The sequence below is a fragment of the Triturus cristatus genome, chromosome 6 (genome assembly GCF_964204655.1).
Source record: "Triturus cristatus chromosome 6, aTriCri1.1, whole genome shotgun sequence".
NCBI classification, from domain to species: Eukaryota; Metazoa; Chordata; class Amphibia; order Caudata; family Salamandridae; genus Triturus; species Triturus cristatus.
In genome coordinates, this window is record NC_140589.1 from 1,580,214,610 (window position 1) to 1,580,233,864 (window position 19,255).

The following is a 19,255-nucleotide window of genomic DNA, read 5'->3' on the forward strand; positions in this document are numbered from 1 at the left end:
TTAAATCCATCACTCTAATTTAACTCACTTCGCCACCCCAGTTCCGACCTAGCCATATTCAATCAGTCTTGACCCTGCTCCTCATGTGAACAGTCCAGCCCGAACGTCAAGCCAGGTCCTCCCTGGACTTGAAACAATTATCCTGGGCCATTTTTGAGGTAACACCCTCATCAGCCAGGTTAGTTTGAACCCATTGGCAATTTGGGCAAGGGGCCGACATCTGAGCATACCGTGCTAACTTAGGGTAAACAAAGCAAACACAATAGGATAATGGACGGAGCACTGAAACTTTCCAGACACTCACTCCCAGTCACTATTAGATCTGGATTAAATCCAGCATCGTTATTTAGCTCACTTTTCCACCCCAGTTTGGACTGAGCCATATGCAAATCATCCTTCACCCTGCTCCTCATGGGAACAGTCCAACTCAAACTACCAAGCCAGGTCCTCATTGGACTGAAAACACAAATTCCTGGGACCGGTTTGGTATAACACCCCTCATCAGCCAGACTAGCTTGAACCCAGTGGCAAAGTGAGCAAGGGAGTCATGTCTGGGCACACCCTGCCAACTTAGGTTGAACAAAGCAAACACAATAGGATAATGGACGGAGCACTGAAACTTTTCAGACACTCACCAACTGTCACTATTAGATCTGGGTCAAATCCATCATTGTTATTTGGCACACTTTGCCACCCCAGTTCAGACCCAGCCATATGAAAATCAGTCTTGAACCTGCTCCTCATTGGACCAGTTCAGCCTGAACTGCCAAGCCAGGTCCTCTCCGGAACTGAAACAAGCATCCTGGGACCAGTTTCACTCCTCACTCCTCATCAGCCAGGGTAGCTTGAATCCAGAGGCAAAGTGAGCAATGGACCCACCACGCATGCCTAGACATAGGTCTCCTGCTCACCGTGAGTCTGAATTTAAACTAACCTGGCTGATGTGGGGTGATAATAACCCGCAACCGGTCCTAGGATGCTTGTTTCTGGTCCAGGGAGGACCTAGCTTGACAGTTCAGGCTGGACTTCTCCCATGAGGAGCAGGGGCAAGAATTATTTGCATATGGCAGGGTCCAAACTGGTATGGCATAGTGAACAAAATAATGATGGATTAAACCCAGATCTCTTGACTGGGGGTGACTGGTTGAAAAGTTTCATCACTCCCTCCATCATCTTGTTGTGCTTGCTATGTTTAGGTTTGGTCCGGAGATTCTACTTCTTGATGTTTGCAAACATCCTATCTCATTACCATCAAAGAGCAGAGCACCATGAATTGAAGCAGTTTTTGCTATGGCCATGTATTATAAGGAATAAGCTACCTTCTGCCATACATTATAAGAATATTGTAAGTCACTTCAGACTTTAATGACCTTATAAAGGAACTCAGCCTTTGTCCTCGTTTCTCTATTGGTCATGGAACTCTTTGGTGACTTTCAATATCCTTACAGTGTCTGGGAAAGGGTACTTTATCTGATATTTTATCCAAGGGAGAGGCCAATCCAAGGTAGTTGACTGGAATGGAGTCGGGCCTCGATATCATCTAGATCCACCTGACTCCTCCCTTGCCAATGACTACCCCTGTCTCGGAGAACACTGCTTAAGTATTTGCCACCACATATACCTTGTTACATATTAATAATTCTTCCAATAGTAATCACTTACATCAATGCTAAAATCACTTATATCTAATTGGGGTACATAATTTTTTTGTTAACCAAATATTAACCCCAATTCAAATCAGGGACTTCATGTTTTATCCCTGTAATTTTTATTACAGTAGAATTTATTTTGTCTTGGTGTACTTCTTGCCTGCTCCAAAGATTACAATCATCTGAGTGGGTGTTCGACTGTGGTCCACCTGTGGATTGTCTGGGAAATACAAATGTTGAAGAAGCAACTTTCTAAAGAGTCTACCTGCTCACATTTCTCATAGTGAGCACATGCTTTTGTGGTTAGAAAAGGTCAACATCAGAATAACTGTACCTGAAGTTTTTTGATTAGCAGTTTGTGCCATAACAACTTGGAGTACTGGATTGTTTTTGGGTAGGTCTCATCTTGGTGAAATGAAATTTGTTCAGGTGATTCACTCATGAGTGTAGTGGATTGGTGTTGCATTTTAGGGTTTTGCTCTCAGAAGTATTCTAATGCAAGCAGTGTTTCAGTTGTTGCTATATTAACATCCAAAACATCTGTTTAAGGCCATGGAGTAGGATGTAAATATAAGGAGGGCTGATTAGTCAAATTGTTTGCTATTGACTTATTTACTGATTGTGTCGCTTGCCTACCTTTGATGCTAATTGAACCCATTGTTGAACGTTATATGTTTAATCATGAGAAACTCGAGGATTATTTTCTCAGCATATGAGTTTGTGGGACCTAACAGGGATTTTTGCCCTATGATGGGAAATAGACTAGGTGTGTTTCTTTTATAATGGTGGCTATCTACATCGCTTGTTTACTCTTAAAATGATTTATGATTTATGGGCTCATAATGCAATTTGACTAGCTGGGTGTGTCTATTGGCAATGCTCTAGATTCTATTTCTATACTGATATTCCATTGAAACTCCACATCAACAAGCAGAAATGTAATGTCATCAGGTCAGAAAAAGGTAGGGCTGAGGTTGAAACACCAGTAGGTCCCTGAGACAGTTGCACATTATCAGTTTATGTCTTCTCGCAAACAATGAACTGAACATGGACAACAAAAGTCTCTACAGTGTATCACGAGAGGTGACCTTTTGAACATTTATTGAGCACATTAGAAATTAGTCTTGTGTGTCTGGGAAATATTTAAGGAGCCAGAACAATTTCAGTTTGCACTTGAAAAGCTAGAGTACATTCTTCTATAAACATAGGACAGGAAAATAAGACATATGCACCATAGTAACCATGCTCATTATTGGGCACTCAACATTCTTTTCTGAAATCACTGGAAAAAGTCCAATATAATAATGCAATGGGTTCCTTTGTATAATATTTCAGCTCCCTGCATCAGAATTGTCTCATCCATTTCAGGGAAATTTTAAATAAATTACATTTAAAGCTTGATGCTTGTACAAATCAGCTTCCATAAATTGTATGTCTCATAGGTGCAGCCATCTTTATATCCATTCAAAAGTAGGAAACACTCATCGCTATACGACGCTTTGAAATTTTAGTCATTCCAATACATTTTAGGTGTTATTTGAATCTGAATGTAGAAGAAAATCCTCCACCATAATATGTGCGAGGGTTAAAGTTTTAATTGAATAAAGTTTGCATTGGCCATAACAATTATATGCATAATTTAGAACTAAATAAAGACTTTATATCTTCTGCATACCAATTTACATACCGTCTCCATTCATGCCATCTACACTGCATGCAAACTATAATGATCTCTCACCTTATCTTGAACCACAAGAAATGCAAACTGACATTGGACATAAACATTCAAATAGAAAGAATTCAATTTGCAAATGTGATAGATAATTTAACTGCATCTTTCAAAACTGCCTGAAGCCCATACATACATATAACTGTTCTGCGTATATATATATATATATATATACATATATATATATATATACATATATATATATATGTATATATATATCAAAAAAATACCATTTCAGGCATAGAGCGACAAATAAATTATGCAAAAATGAAGCAGAGAACTCTGGGCACTCTCAACACCAGTGACACTCTAGATCTGCTCACCTCAAATGTCTGCTTTTTTATCAAAGTTTTTAAGCATAGGATTAGCACAGTGCCATCCACGCCGAGATAGAAAAGGACAAAGTCTTTTGCCATTTCTACAGCAAAGTCTTTAAGCATAGGACTAGCACAGTGCTGTCCTTGCCGAGCTGTAAGCTGACAAAAGCCATTTACCACTCCAGGCACAATATTACAACTTTGAATTGGTAAAATACCAACCAAGCCAACCTGAAATGAGTAAAAGCAACCCCTGACACAGTGTTTTGCTCTAATTAGAGCTCTTCAGAGAGGTATAGCTTTGTCCAGACACAAGGATGCACCCAGTATAAGTAAAAAAAATACCCTTTCAGACATAGAGTGACGAATAAATTATGCAAAAAAGAAGCAGAGTACTCAGGGTAGTTCTCAAGTTTAGGTGGAAAGCAGCTCCTGTATAGAGCACTCTCAACACCAGTGACACTCTAGATCTGCTCACCTCAAATGTCTACTTTTCTATCAAAGTTTTTAAGCATAGGATTAGCACAGTGCACATCCACGCCGAGATAGAAAAGGAGATTTATGTGATGGCCCTTTCTTCCTGCAGCAAGGAAATAGTGTATATATTCCGGAGAAGCAGCAGTGTGCCTTCGGGCACTGCTGATAATAGGGTGCCATTAGGCACTAACTAGATTTTATGGAATATATACATATATATATATATATATATATATATATATATATATATATATATATATACACACAAACACACATATATATATACATAAATATATATATATGCACACACACATGTATATGGTCTTTATATCAGGATGGTTGCTGGCATAGGTAAGTATAAAACTAATATTTCTTAGTCTTTAATATTATTTGCTCTTGGAAATACATATTTTGAATATTTTATCAAAAGATTTCTGAGTGCCTGAAGGCTAAACTAGCCGCTTCACCTACCTCTGCTCTCTACATATTGCTTGCTTTGTCTCTTTACCTCTCAAACACACACACACCCATCTACACATTGTACCTTCCATTATACTTTTAATTTATTAACATTTTATTTTTAATTCAGGTAAAAAGGTACATGACAAATTTCCATTTTAAAGAGGTACTGAAATTACTGAAGGAATCATCCCCTCACATTCTATGTGGCATTTGACTTGTTGGTTATTTTTAACATAATAAGTCTTGCCAGAGCTTGACATGAGAATGCAGGATTTTTTTATTTTTAATTCAGGTAAAGAGTTACATGACAGATTTCCATTTAAAAGGTACTGACATTTCCAAAAGAGTTATCCCCTCACATTCTAAGCAGCATTTGACTTTTTAGTCATTTTAAACAGAATAGGTCCTGCATATTACTTGTGATGAGGATGCAGGATACTACCTGATTGAAACATGTATGTTCCACTTACAATGCAACTAATTTGAATTAGTGAGGAGCAAAAATAGTATTTTCTTGCTTCTTTCAATATGCTGTTTGATTACCGTTGTAGAGCAGTACTAGTTAACTAGTGTTTCATTCTGCTGAGGTGGTAGCTAAATAATTTCATATTACCACCAAGGTTCTAAAATGTTTTACCTCGAAAGTGACTGATTGTCATATTTAAATCTGTTTTGTATGTGTGCAGATGTAACTGTACACAAATTATTGCATAACACAAATGACCAACTCCAAAATTGTTGAGATAAATAAGGGTTATATCCTTAGAATGCTGATTTTTTTGTTTACTGAGAGTGATCAGCATCAAGGTTTTCGAGGTTGGTTATTTAGTAAAAGAAGATTCTAATGAGTCACCAAATGCATCCTAACATTCATTTTAGTATGCTCTGGATTGTATCTGTCAAGAGAAAAACCCTGTCAAAGGTGTGTGTTCAATATAGCCAGTTTACAAGAGCATTAAATCAATTCCCAAATGGAAAAGTGTGAGGAGGGGACAATGGTCTCCCATTTCTCAACAAACAGATCTGCATATTTTGCTAAAATATTTCTCATGAGAAATACTCATTATGTCAAACTACACAGTCTTACATTGCATCATGCAGGAATGCAAAAGAAACCAAATTAAGATGGCTTCACTGCGCACCTGGCCTTTCTTTCTTCATCTCACCATGGCTGTATTGCACAGACGGGCTCCCCTTTGCCACTTTGTGTCCCCCCTGTGTTTGGTAGCGACGGAGCACTTGCATGTTGTGTTTGATGCCTTGCATGATGAAGACATGCAACGGCACGTTCCAGTCTGCATGCTGCTTAATGAATGTTTCTCCTTTTCTCTCCTTCCCTGCCATGTGCTTACAGAAGACAACTATGTCGAAGGTGGGTGGTTTTTTTTACCTTTTGTTCTAAGCTCCTCCCTCCCTTGCCGATTTCATTTTGATCTAATGCACCTGTCCTGTCCATAGGCACGGTAAGTCATTTTTGTTTTGGCCTTTAATGGTTTGCAAATCAATTCAGCTCTTTTGCAATTTGATATAGAGCACAAATGGAACATATGCAAATGAATACATTTTAATGAAAAAATCATATGTGCTTCAGAAAGGTAATGTCCCTTAAATGCTCTATTTTGCAAATTGTAAACTGGATATGTGGCTTGTGTACCAAGTTACTATATCCTTTCTAAGCAGAACACTTAATGCATGAAAACATTCAAATTAGGAACTCAAATTTATCTTTTGTTGCATCTGAATAAGAAATCGATGGCCAGTGCATTTCGTAAAATGTAACTATATTTCAATGATCTGTCATATATAGGTATGCTGTAATAACAGAATGAAAGGGAAGAGACTGATGGCCATATAGATGGTAATCATTTAGTTTAAATATAATGATAAAAGACCAAGGCAACTTGATGCAATGTTTGTCGCAGAATAATGGTAAGTAGTATGACTGCTGGTGTTCTTTCAAATACAAAAATCTAGAGTTCAAAGTTGTAGTACACCAACCTCCACCTAAAACCTCTGAACACACACAATTGCCTATTGTTTACTTCACAAAAATTCTAACATTATACACATGCATCGTTTAATTCAGACTGCTAGATCCCTTTTTGGAGCAAGCTCTCTTTACATCCCCCTGCAGAGCACACTAGAAAAATTGCAAAAGAGGCAGTAAACAGCATAATTATATACACTTTATTAAATGATTAATCATATTAAGAAATTGACTGCAAAACTTTGGAATACCAACATTGAAATTAAACTCTACATTAGGCTTCTTAAAAACAAAAAGAAATCTTCCTAGATGCATATATCCAAATGTCTTTAATGGTTCTGAGTTGTGATGGTTTATTAATGTTTTGTCAACTCACATGTTTTCAGAGATATATGTTTTAAAACATATGACATACATGTTTATTGTTTGCATAGGAACGAACAACATGACATTGTGGCATTAAGTGGTAGGAATGAAATGTGTAGGTTTATGATTTGTGGCAGCAATATTCTGTCTAATTCCATATATGTGAATGCATGGCATTGCAAACTTGATTAATACCAAGACAATGTTTTCACTAATTTCTCTAAAGTATAAGCACAGTGAAGTTTTTTCTGGTGAATTGCCAGCAAAGTACAATAAAACAAAAATAGACAAAGTAATATGCAGTCTTTTTTAAATCGTCTATTGTACACATGTAATTTAATGTTAAGTCTTGAAGAGTGTGTCTATTTACACTAGCATATACACCTTAACTAACCTTTCTTTGAAATCAATATATGGCTCTGGCAAGGACATTCAAATCTGCACTTTTTGCATTGTTTTACTCATTAATATTTCTGTGAGGGACATCAAAGAAGAACCCAAAATCTGCAGGAAATGGGATCTAATACATGGCTAGGATAGTATCAATTACAAATATAGCAGCAACAACAACAAATCTAGAATGACTTTCAAATTATAAAGTGGTTTGCCAACGTCTAAATTGATTAGCTTATTTGCCTCCAACCATTCATGTACCTGTTGAGAGAGAGGGCTGTGTTTTTTCGAGAATCATCCAAATAAAGCCTAATTTTTTCAAGTAAGCAACCCTAAACAAAGAATATGAATATTTTCATTTTTTAAACAACACCCAAAACAACAAACATTGGAAGTAAGAACTCAGAGGAATGCAAAGGGCATGCAAGCAGGCAGGAAGGATGAAATCATTTTCACTAACTGCTGAATTTGTGGCACATTGACCTTTCAAAAACCAAAAACATTTCATGAGATCTGTGAGAGAAAAGGCAATACCAGAGATTCATAACATATAAATACGTGTCTACATGCATTGTACTATACATGGAAAATAACACTTCTTTCTAAGTAAAATGTATACATGTAATTATGCTAAAACAAGTGTAAACAAGACAATACTATTTATGCTTTAGATGTGTAATTTTGCTAAAATTACGAATTGAATTTCTATAGAAGTTACATTCTTCATTCCTAGTCCTCATTAAGTCATTTTTAGCTTTAAATTCACCTTCCCTCCAAAAATATTACTGATTTGATATTTTATCACCAACCAAAATTTCCTTTGTCCATGTGCGGAAGCCTTAAGTCTGGCTGTTCAATTACATTTTTGAACCCTTCAAATAGTTGATCGCTAGCTACTTTGGCAAAATGTATGTTTATCCTAAAGCCAAAAGCACTTTATAATAATTCGAATATTTTTATATTTTGCCTTTGTGTGGCAAAAAGAAAAGCACAGGCCTCAAAGACAAGGAGAGCGTGTCTAGAGAAAATATTGTAAATAATGTAGTCATGCTTCTTTCCTGACCTTTCAATCACAAATGCTGTCCAGTTAAAAATATTGTACAGAACCTCAGGAATGGAAATTAAAAAGATTAAAGAATCTAAGCCAACTCTATCCAGTTTGATTATCTCAATTGAATTCAAGGCCAACTTTATGCGCTCTAATTCATTTAGACCGTAATGGAGCAATAAATGGTCCCTAAATATGCATTAAAAATCTATCAAAATTATTATCAACAGCATCTTTAAAAACAATCTCCCTTACGCCAGATCTAATCTAAATATTTAGCTGGCAAAAAGAATGCTAATAGTAGATAGCTATATGATTGGAATTCTATCTAGGCAGACATTAAGGTATTAGGATGTCTGAGTTTTGGACCAAACTTCCCAAAGTTAGACATACAAATATTTTACAGAGAAGACAAGAAATAAAAGTTGTACTACAAGGTAATAATGTACCTAAAAAAACACGATCAGCGTAGAGGCAAGTGAGAGAGTAAACCACACTACACATCGCTTACATGTAGAAGTACGTCCCAACCTTTTCCACTACAGAACTAGCAATACAATGTGAAACCAGTTGGCTCTTACTGTTTCAAACTTTCTGGGCTAAGATTGCATGTGTGTTTTTTTCTTTTAGCTGAATCTTTAGCTTATGTGTGGTTACTGGTTTAACTTGCTGAGCTGGAATGCTTTGGTAACAAAAACGTCTGCTTTAACAGGAATCCAATTGTCACGGGTGCACATAGTACATCCTTTTAATTCAATCAGAGAATCTGCTACATTGCCAAAATACTGTGTATTGTAGGAGCAGGTATAGCACAAACATAAATTTCGGTCCTAAGCATGCTGAAGTAGTAGTAACGCTCCTGTCCCTATGACAGAGAACAATGAAATCATTATTATGGGTACCTCTGGAATGAGAAGGGCAAACTTTGTCATTTCAGCGTAACACAAAATCTTTTTTACTATTTAATTTAATGATTTGAATGCTCATTTTTGACGAGGGGAAAAAGATCAGACCCAGCCCATTTTCCTTATTTCCTTTTTGATGAGTAAACGTATGTACAAAGAGTATATCACTCTACCGATGTATTTGAATTAAATGTGCATACAAGATAGAAAGCATACATAGGGAATTGGTTTGGATGCAAAATCATTTCTCATTATTTACATATTCTAACTATGATAGCATGGAAGAAATGTGCAAAAATGAATTGCCCAGTGTTTGTATTACAGTTATTGACTCTGTCCCAGAGCATTCCAACCAGTGGTTGAACGATGCTTTTTGATGTCCCACTGTGATGCAGACATCTCGTAGGAAACAGATGCCTGTCGCAAAACATTCTTGTCACTCTGACAACATCACCTTCCCATGCTCCCTTGTTTATTGCTGACTGTGCTCTTGTTTCCCTTCAAGGTCTGGCGCACCTGATGATGGGCGACCAAGGTATGGGCTCTGTTCCTTTTCCACTCTGCTTTCATTGTTTCTTCTTGTTCTGTAGCTGCTTTAATTCCATTACTGCACAAGATGGCCGCCAAATTGCCTGAAAGCTCTCTGTGGCTGCAAATACAATACATGATTTTCAGTCCCATCATCCTCGTTTTATTTTAGTTTTTTTGCACCTTATGCTTTTGGTTTGTTCTTTTTTATTTTTGCAATATAATAACTGAAAGGAAACGAGACAGATAAGATGCTGATCGGTGAAGTCCATGCATTGATGAGACACAACATTTGTGGGAAATTACGTAAAAACATTCTTACAGAGAACAAACAAGCACTCAGGTGCTCCAAAAGGTATCTCTGTGAAGATTGTAACTCAGTTTATCATATTGTATGCAGTAAAGAGTTCATTTACATTGATGCATGGCTGATTGGAACATGCAGAAAGCACCTGCTACCGACTTCTGGAATGCTGAAAGTACACCTATGCAACTTAATGAAATCACTAACGTTTTGCCTCTGTTAATGATTTTTGATGCCATTTTATCAGTCATTTCACCATCACAAGCATGGATACCTCTGTGTTTCCCAGCATGTGCTCAACTAGAAGGTTTAACTCATTCCCATCTGTCTTCCACTTTTCAAGTTCTATTCTATCGTCTTATATTTTTTTTTTTTATGTTCAGTTATGTTCACATTTACATATATTCATAAATTGTATTTGTTGTTTCTCTCCTCTTCTTTATCCTCTCTTGTCTGGATATGCTTTCTTCATGGAACCATTTCATCAAATCCATAGGTAAAAGTAAAGGTATTCAACCCTTTTTCTTTTCGATTATATATTTGCTAGTTATAAAAAAATGTTTCTAAAAATGTCCTAGAGCTGCTTGCACTGACAAACCAAGGTAGGTGAATGTTTTTTTTTTACTATTGCACGGATGCAAACAACGCAGAAAAATCCACCTGCGCTGCTGTGCGGCCCTCCTCTGGAACCTGTAAGACTTCTTGTTGAACGTTATAAAGAGTAATCTAATAAAAAAGTTAACCAGAAATTCATCCATAATCAGACTGAAGAGGCTCTTACCAGATAACAGGTATGTTTTTTAGGTAATTGGTAAAATGGCGATTTAACAATTTTGATTTGCGCAACCATGGAGTGACCGGGTACATAGTACGCAACACCTTGAATGTAAGTTACAGCGTGTACATTCCTTAGATCACAGTGTTTCAATACTGTACAGATCTCACATTTTGAGGAGCATGGTATAAAATGTTTGACAATAAGTTGACAAAGATGGGAATTTGAGATAACCGAAGAGGAGCTGCAAAGGAACTTTTTTAATTGAAGGTTTCATTCACACCAAATGAAGGATGGCAAACTGTATTTTGTCAAATGGTAAGTTTACACATAATGTCATTAAATATAAACATGGACTTTTTTTTAAATAAAGCTAAAGAGTATATAGGGTTCAAAGCTGTCAAAGAAGAAACCGTGCTGAAGAAAGTCTGTTGAAAAATAATCTTCAAACCAACAATAGGACGAACAGACCTCTCTGCACATCTTCTAAAATTGCAACCTCCATTTCTGTCCTAAACTTTTGATTAATAGTCAAGGAAAAAGTTGAACATTTCGTGACTTTGAAAGTATGCTTCGTTGTGGCTGTTATAATTCTAAAAGATAAAATGTCTTCTCACCCATGTTACACTTACTTTAGGTCCACTAGGGATACACTACGTTTTATATTTCACAAATGCTTGAAAAAATACATACACATATGTACATATATATATGGTCCGTGCTCCCTTTACTCGGCTTTGTTGGACACTATTTGATGAAGGAGAGTGCTTGCAAATATATGTATATATATATATATGTACATATATATATGTACATATATATATATATATATATATATATATATATATATATATATATATATATATATATATATATCTATATATCTATATATATATCTATATATATATATATATATATCCAACAATACTTATGCACTCGAAAAGGAAGCGGCACTTTTTTGCACATTAAAACTACTTGTGGATAGAAACGGTGTGCTGCTTACTTTTCGAGTGAATTAGGATTGTTGGATATTTGTTTGGTCTTTGCCATCACGGCTGACACCGACTTCGAAGGGCAGGCATACGGCGTTGGGCAAACCTCTTGGAAATCATATATATATATATATATATATATATATAGAGAGAGAGAGAGAGAGTGAGAGAGAGAGAGAGAGAGAGGAGAGAGAGACAGAGGGTGATACAGACATATGGTGAGAGAGGGGAGGGACTCAGAGAAAGAAATGGAGCGAGAGGGAGAAAGTCTGTGTGTGCTCAGGTTTTGTGTAGTGTGCAAGAAAATTCATCATCCAAAGTTTACACAATATCAATAGCTTATTTAGGTATTCAGGTGTACATCATCATCTGTTAGTAAGATTTCATGACAAACACATGACATTGATAGGTGTTTCCTCAAAGAAAGTGATCCGTTACTCACTAGAGTCACAATTCCATATTTCCTAATTCCATGTATGTATAAATATATGTTTCTGTGTGTATATAAATATATACACGTGCATTAATACTCAGCCAAAAACGTATATAGTCATATATATGTGTATGAAACACTGGACTTTCCCATTTGGTTGCATGTAGGAAGCAAAGAGAAAAATAATTCACTAAATAATTATTATAACTATGATTTGCTTTCTGGATATAAAAATAATTATGTAGAAGCGGGAAAGTTTGGAACCTTCTGTCTGTCAGTTAGACCTAACAATAATCTGAATTTGCAATTGAAATTTCAGGATTTGTATACCTTTCAAGATGCAAATGCTAATTAAACAAAGGGCAATGGTAATGCTTAGCATAGATATTTAGGATTGTCTTTATTTAAAGGCACACTTCTGCATCAATACATCCCATTTGTCACATAAATGATGCAACATGTGTTAAATAACAACATATAGCACTGTATCCCTGTGGAATATAACATATGAAGAAAGCAAAGTTGAGCATGCTATACATTTAGACTATCTCTCTGTCCATATATAAATATATATATATATATATGTACATATACATATGTATATATATAAATGTATGTATATGTATAAATGTATATATATATATATATATTTATATTTATATATTTATATATTTTTAGCAAGTGAAGCATTGAGGAAGGCAAATATACCAAAAAACATCTGCTGCTGCTAATAGATTAATTCTTACCTCGTGAGTGCTCTGATTCTTCTAGTTGTTGTGTAAAAGACGAGACCCTGCCCTCGAGCATACGGAGGCACCCACCCTGAGTTCAGAGGTGGAAGATGGGACTTTCAAGTGGATGTTATTTCCATACCTCTGAACCCCCGCTGAAGGAAGCTTTCCATCGATCAATGAAGGCCGTGAATTATTCAAATTCAAGGATGCCCTGTGATGTACGAATGCCAACGGATACTTCCTATTCCTCTCATCCAACGGATGTGATGAGGGGTGTACTCTAGCACAATAATTTGGTGACTTCGCATGTGGTGAGATGTCTCGGCTCGTTTTGAATTTTTGGGACTGCAATAACATAGAATGGCAAAGCATGTCAGCCTTGCATCAGCACTGTCACCCCTTCACCTAGTGGGACAGGAGAGGGAAAGGGCAGTCCAGCCCATGATAATTTCATTGGTGGTGTTGGTGCGATATCCAAAGGACCTGGTGGCCGCAGTGGTAAAAACGCAGGAGTTGCAGCCTTCCTATATGCTGAAAAATCATCAATCAAGAGAGCCGATGGATAATATCAACTAACCAAATCTCTTGTGCCATAATTTTTGCAGGTTAAGCATTGAGGAAGGGAATTACGCCAAAACCCATCTGCTGCTACTAATAAATGAATTCTCCCCCCATGAGTGCTCTGATTCTTCTTGTTGTTGTGTAACAGGTGAGACCCTGCCCTCGTGCATATGGATGTTCCTGCCCTGATTTCGAAGGTGGAAGGTGTGACTTTCAAGTGGATGTTTTTTCCATACCTCTTAACCGCCGCTGAAGCAAGCTTTCCTTCGACCAATGAAGGCCATGAATTATACCAATTCAAGGACGCCTTGTGATGTACGGACACCTAAGGATACTTACTAGTTCTCTCATCCAGTGGCTGTGACAAGGCGTGTACTCTAGCACAAGCATTTGGTGACTTTGAACATGGTGAGATGTGACGGCTTGTTTGGAAATTTTGGGACAGCACTAACTTAGAGTGGAAAACCATGTCGGCCTGGCATCATAACTGGCGCCCCAAGCCCAGTGGGGCAGGAGAGGGCAATTGAGCACATGATGATTTCACCGGTGGTGTTGGTGCGATATCCAAAGGACCTGGTGGCCGCAGCGATTAAACGCAGGAGTTGCAGCCTTCCCATTTGCTGAAATCTCACCAATCAAGAGAGCCGATGGACAATATCAACAAACCAAATCTCTTGTGCCATACTTTTAGCAGGTTAAGCATTGAGGAACGCAATTGCTCTGAAATGCTTCTGCTACTGCTAATGAATAAATTCTTACCACGTGAGTGCTCCGATTCTTCTAGCTGCTGTGTAACAGGCGAGACCCTGCCCTCGCACATACGGACGTACCCCACCTGAGTTCAGAGGTGGAAGGTGGGACTTTCAAGTGGATATACACATATATATATATATACACACACACACACACATATATATATATATATATATTTATATATGTGTGTGTGTGTGTGTGTGTGTGTGTGTGTGGAGGGAGCGAAAGCAAAGGGTTAGGTGTTAACAGCAGCGGCTAGACTCTAAAGGCAATTGGGAGCAGGTTGTGTTTCAAATTCCTACCAGACAGGCAAAAACAATTGATGATGCACTGGGCCTATGGACAGTTGCCCAAAATGCCTGGTTGCACTCCAGGCCTTGTATTCAATCCCCAAAGCACATGTTATTTTGCTGTGTGTTGCAAGGATGAATTAAAGAGCCTTTTGGGAGTAGGACTTATTAGCAGGACAGTCCCTTCATCCAACTTCACTACCCATTACTGAAGGGCATGCTTGGTGAAACTGGATCCATGTGTGGCCTGCATCTAAATGCTAATGTTTCTATTAAGAGAACCTTAGACATTAATTAGAAAAAAAACACATTTAAAATAAAGATTGTTTCAGGGACTGCAAGCACTTTAACATTCCCATACTAAAAAAGCTCAAGCAGTTCACTGAAAAAGCACAGCTAATATGACACTGTGGTTCTAATGGAAAACCTAAAAATCCATGAAAATTGCCAGTTATGTTGCCTTACACAATCCATACCTTGCACATCCACTAAGAAACATATCTCTGGCCCAAAGGTATAGTTTGTCAACTCACAATTTATATCAATAGATGAACTGGACTTCACAAAAGAATATCATTAAATAATGACCGGCATCAAAATAAATAAATAATGCAAAGAGAGGCATAATGCAGACATGCAGGGAGTCCCCCAAGCATTTCAGTCCAAGCTTAATGAATTTCTCTGAGATATGGGTGACTCAGAGGTCCATAGTGTTGATTGTTGCGCACTCCTCAATTTTGGATCAAGTAATTAGATGCTTGTCACTACTGTTGTAAATATAGCATGCAGGTCAGGAATGAGATTGCCTACCTCATATGAACTAATGAATATATCGCAAGTGTAACGATGCATGACCCTGGCCTCACTGCTTACATAAAATATTGCACCAAAATTATGCAATGTTAACCAATGTTGTAAACTTGTAATATACTCTTTACAAATGCATTAATAATCCACATTTGTAAAGCACGAACAATCACCCGTAAGGGTCTCTAGGCACTGGGGGCCGTCGGGAAGATTAAGCAAGCTATTGCCCAGAGTCACATGGTGCTGGGCTAATCTGCCGCCAGTGATCGAACCGTGATCCCCAGATTCCGGAGTCAGTCGCCCTGGCCGTGGCGCCACACCTCTTCCCCATGCATTCATTAATCAAATACCATAGTGATATTTTTATATTTTCTGTGGATTCCTTTCTTCTGATACATAATCATGATTTGAAATACACAAATTTACTTCGGTAACTACATATGCAATATTAACATTTCATGTTTTCAATTAACAATGTTTAACCCGTTTACAGCGGCTGAAAATCCGCCGCGGTGCGGTGGCTTTGAAGAGTGTGCATGCCCGCGTCGGCCAACGGACGTACGCAGCACTATGGAGGTAGTGCTCGCGTCGGCCGTTCGCAGACAGAAGCAGCGAACGGGTTAAACAGAATCCATCTTCTCTCAAAGATGTTCCCAATGCATTTTGGGATAAACAATCCCTTCTTCAGGGGTGTGAGAAGTTTCCTGTGGTGTGGTGTTCTCAAACCTACTATCTAAATGCATCCTGTGAGTAATGATCTAAAACTAAATGCAGCAGAAAAAACCACGTAGCTCAAAACATAGCACTCAGCCTCGCTCATGGATATCCCCAATATCTAGTTAAAATGAAGTATGCTGCATGATAGTCAGCCTCCAGACTTGTGCAGAATAGCACAGAGGTCTGTCACCACATTCTGCATGGAGGCCCTGTCATTTTGCTTAACCCCACTGAATACCATAGCGAGAATGATGTCATCATTACTGTCAAAGGTATTGTAAAATGCAATGGCAACAGTTTTGCCATCAGTCCATTTAGATATCTATAGTTGACAAAATTCTAGGGTTTTTAGGTTAGCCTTGAAACCATAGACTCTGGTTTAAAAACTCATCCAACCCTAAAGGCAGTGGTGTTGGCCGGTGCACTGGTGTGAGACCCGTAAATATCCAGCAACTTTTTTCATCACAAGGAGAAAAAAGCCTGCACACTTCAATAATGATAGTGTGAACGCAGTATTTAATTTGCAGCAACAAAAGCCAATGCATTTCAACAACACATCAAAAAGCAAAATTTGCGGCCCAAAACCTCAAAATTTGTGGTATTTTTGCAGAAGGCAAAATATGTGCCACCACAGAAATACTGCATACTTGTGCTTTCAAATGGCGTGTAAGGTCTGCAGGGGGCACACAAAGGTGTGAGGCTGCACGCAGGCTAATTGTTCAGGAAGGGGCGAGATGCATTTCAAAGGCAGGATGACAGAGGAATTTATCACCTCTGATGCCTGCCTGTTGCTCACCCTCCCTTTAATGACTCAGTGGCAGCACAGAGCCAGGAAAGAGAGGGTGAACAGCAGTTATTTTTTTACATATTGTGCAGGCACTTTTTGTAAAAATTACTGCATTTTTACAAAAGTGCAGATTTAGTGATTTGTTTGCAAATCGCGAAATTGCAAAATTCTGGGGGGTATGAATACACCTTCCATGATATAGAAACAATCACATGTAAAATAAACAAGTTATGAGTATCATACAACCATACACTACTACTTAATGCAAGCATGAAGGAACATGTAGTAAGTGTGACTACACCAAACTTCAACAGATATTCTTCTATGCACTATGCCACCATGTAACAAAAAATGCCATTTAAATTATCACACAAATGCAAAAGCAATGTCTCAGTCCCATGCCCCATCTCAGTACGTAATCATACACAGTGCAATATATATGTATATGAGCAAAATACAAGTATTTAGCTATTGTTGCAGAACAAAAGAACCACTATTATGTTGCAAAATCACATACCTAACTAATAAAAATCTATCCTATAATTTATAAAATGTCACAAAACAACTCATAATGAAAACAAAGATGTTGCCTATAAAATGTAAATATGTAAATTCATCATTCACATCTTTCAAAAAATCAAAACTGTCATCACCAATTTGTTGAATGGAGAGTCAGAAAACACCCACTGAATGTCCCACTTTCCATGAGTAATGGCTCCTCCACACACTAAATAATAGTAGCAAATAGCACATTACTTTCTGTACATCTGAGTAGATGTTTTTTCTTTTTTAATTTCAATATGTTTTATTTATTTTATACAAGAAAACAATAGCACTTCTGTTACAGGGTTAGCATAGGTTGTCTCAGGTGAAATTTATATATCATTGTCCTAAGACAGTGTGTCACATTTGTTTAGCTAACCCCCCATATCGATAATAAGAGAAAAAGAAAGAGAGTCAGACAGAAAAGATAGAGAAATGGGGAAAGAGGAGGTAAGAGAAGGGCAAAGAGAATTACATTTCTTATCAATTACATCTGACATTCTATGGAAATGTTGGCATACAGGCAGACCGGTGTTCGTAGGCCTCCCCCATGCTGCCGCCTAGAGTAGGCGACTGTGGTTAAACCAGTTAAGTACGATTGTCTCCGTGGTGCGTCCGTAGGGGGTACCAGGTTGTATAGCACCTGTTTATCTTATTTTCATGGGGGTTTGTAAGAGTCTAGGTACGTGTCGAGAGAGTTCCACATCCTTCTGGATGCTGGTTTCCAGGGAGAGTTCTGTAGTGATATGTTGTCTGCTCCTCTGAGATGGGTGATCCAGTTTATCCAGCCTTTGTAGATATTTACTTGTGTCTTTCCAGTTGGTAAGGACCATTTTCACTGCTGCTGTTAGTAGCAGGTCAAGTAGATCTTTATCGGATTCAGTTTCAAGTCTGTGCTCATAAATGCCATGGGTAGGGTGGAAAATTCTTATATTAGCGTACAACCAAACATACCATTTATGAAGTCAAAGATTTTCTCCCAGAATGGTTTGAGTAGTGGGCATTGAAAGATAAGATGTGCTAATCCCCCGTTTCCTTGTTACAGTTCCAACATAACGCGTCATCCCAGAGGCCTAGTTAGAATAATCGGGCAGGGGTCCAAAAAGCCTTGTGTAGTAGCCAATATTTTGTCTGTGATAGGACCGGGGAGATCTTATTACGTGAGACCGAGCTCCATAGTGTGGACCATTCTTGTTCATTATGTGTGGTTTTAGACTGTTGTTCCCAATAGGCAACGGTCTTATCATTAAGTTTAGAGGATTTTGGACAGAAGAGTTTGTAGAGCTACGAGACCTGGTGACCCAATTTGTTAATCTTTGTCACAAACCGGGAGATTGACGGTTGTAAGGTGGATAATTTGGCTTTTGAAAGGGCCGTCCTAATTTTCAAAAAGTTACAGAATTCAATGTCAGCTTGGTTATATTGAGGTCTGAGCATGTAATAGGGTATGCTGCATTTTCTAGTTGGTAAGGGTAGTGGATACCTTTCCCAAACCATGTATCTAAGGCTAGGCTTTTCCCTTTATACAAAATATTGCTATTGGCCCAACGTGACTCCATTTTAGATCCTTTGACAATATTCTCCAGCTTCTTGTCTACCCTTAGTAGTGCAATTTTTGTATTTTTAAAGATGGACTTGGAGGTGTGGGCGTATAGTTTATTTGTTGTTAAGAGCGCCAGGGGGCTTAGGTTATTCAGG

General features: G+C 37.8%; 1 protein-coding gene across 9 annotated transcripts in view; it reads left to right on the forward strand.

Annotated features, from left to right (window-relative positions):
- NRXN1 (neurexin 1) overlaps positions 1-19,255 on the forward strand; it is a 1,628,124-nt gene that overhangs the window by 201,426 nt on the left and 1,407,443 nt on the right. For 7 of the 9 annotated variants that reach the window (XM_085612721.1, XM_085612723.1, XM_085612729.1 and 4 more), the window contains exons 3-4: positions 5,989-6,006; positions 9,839-9,868. The exons of 1 other annotated variant lie outside the window; for it this stretch is intronic. In XM_085612721.1, the coding sequence (XP_085468847.1) occupies positions 5,989-6,006; positions 9,839-9,868 (48 nt within the window). The remainder of the gene's footprint in view (positions 1-5,988; positions 6,007-9,838; positions 9,869-19,255) is intronic. One more of the 9 variants, XM_085612725.1, reaches the window with a different exon arrangement.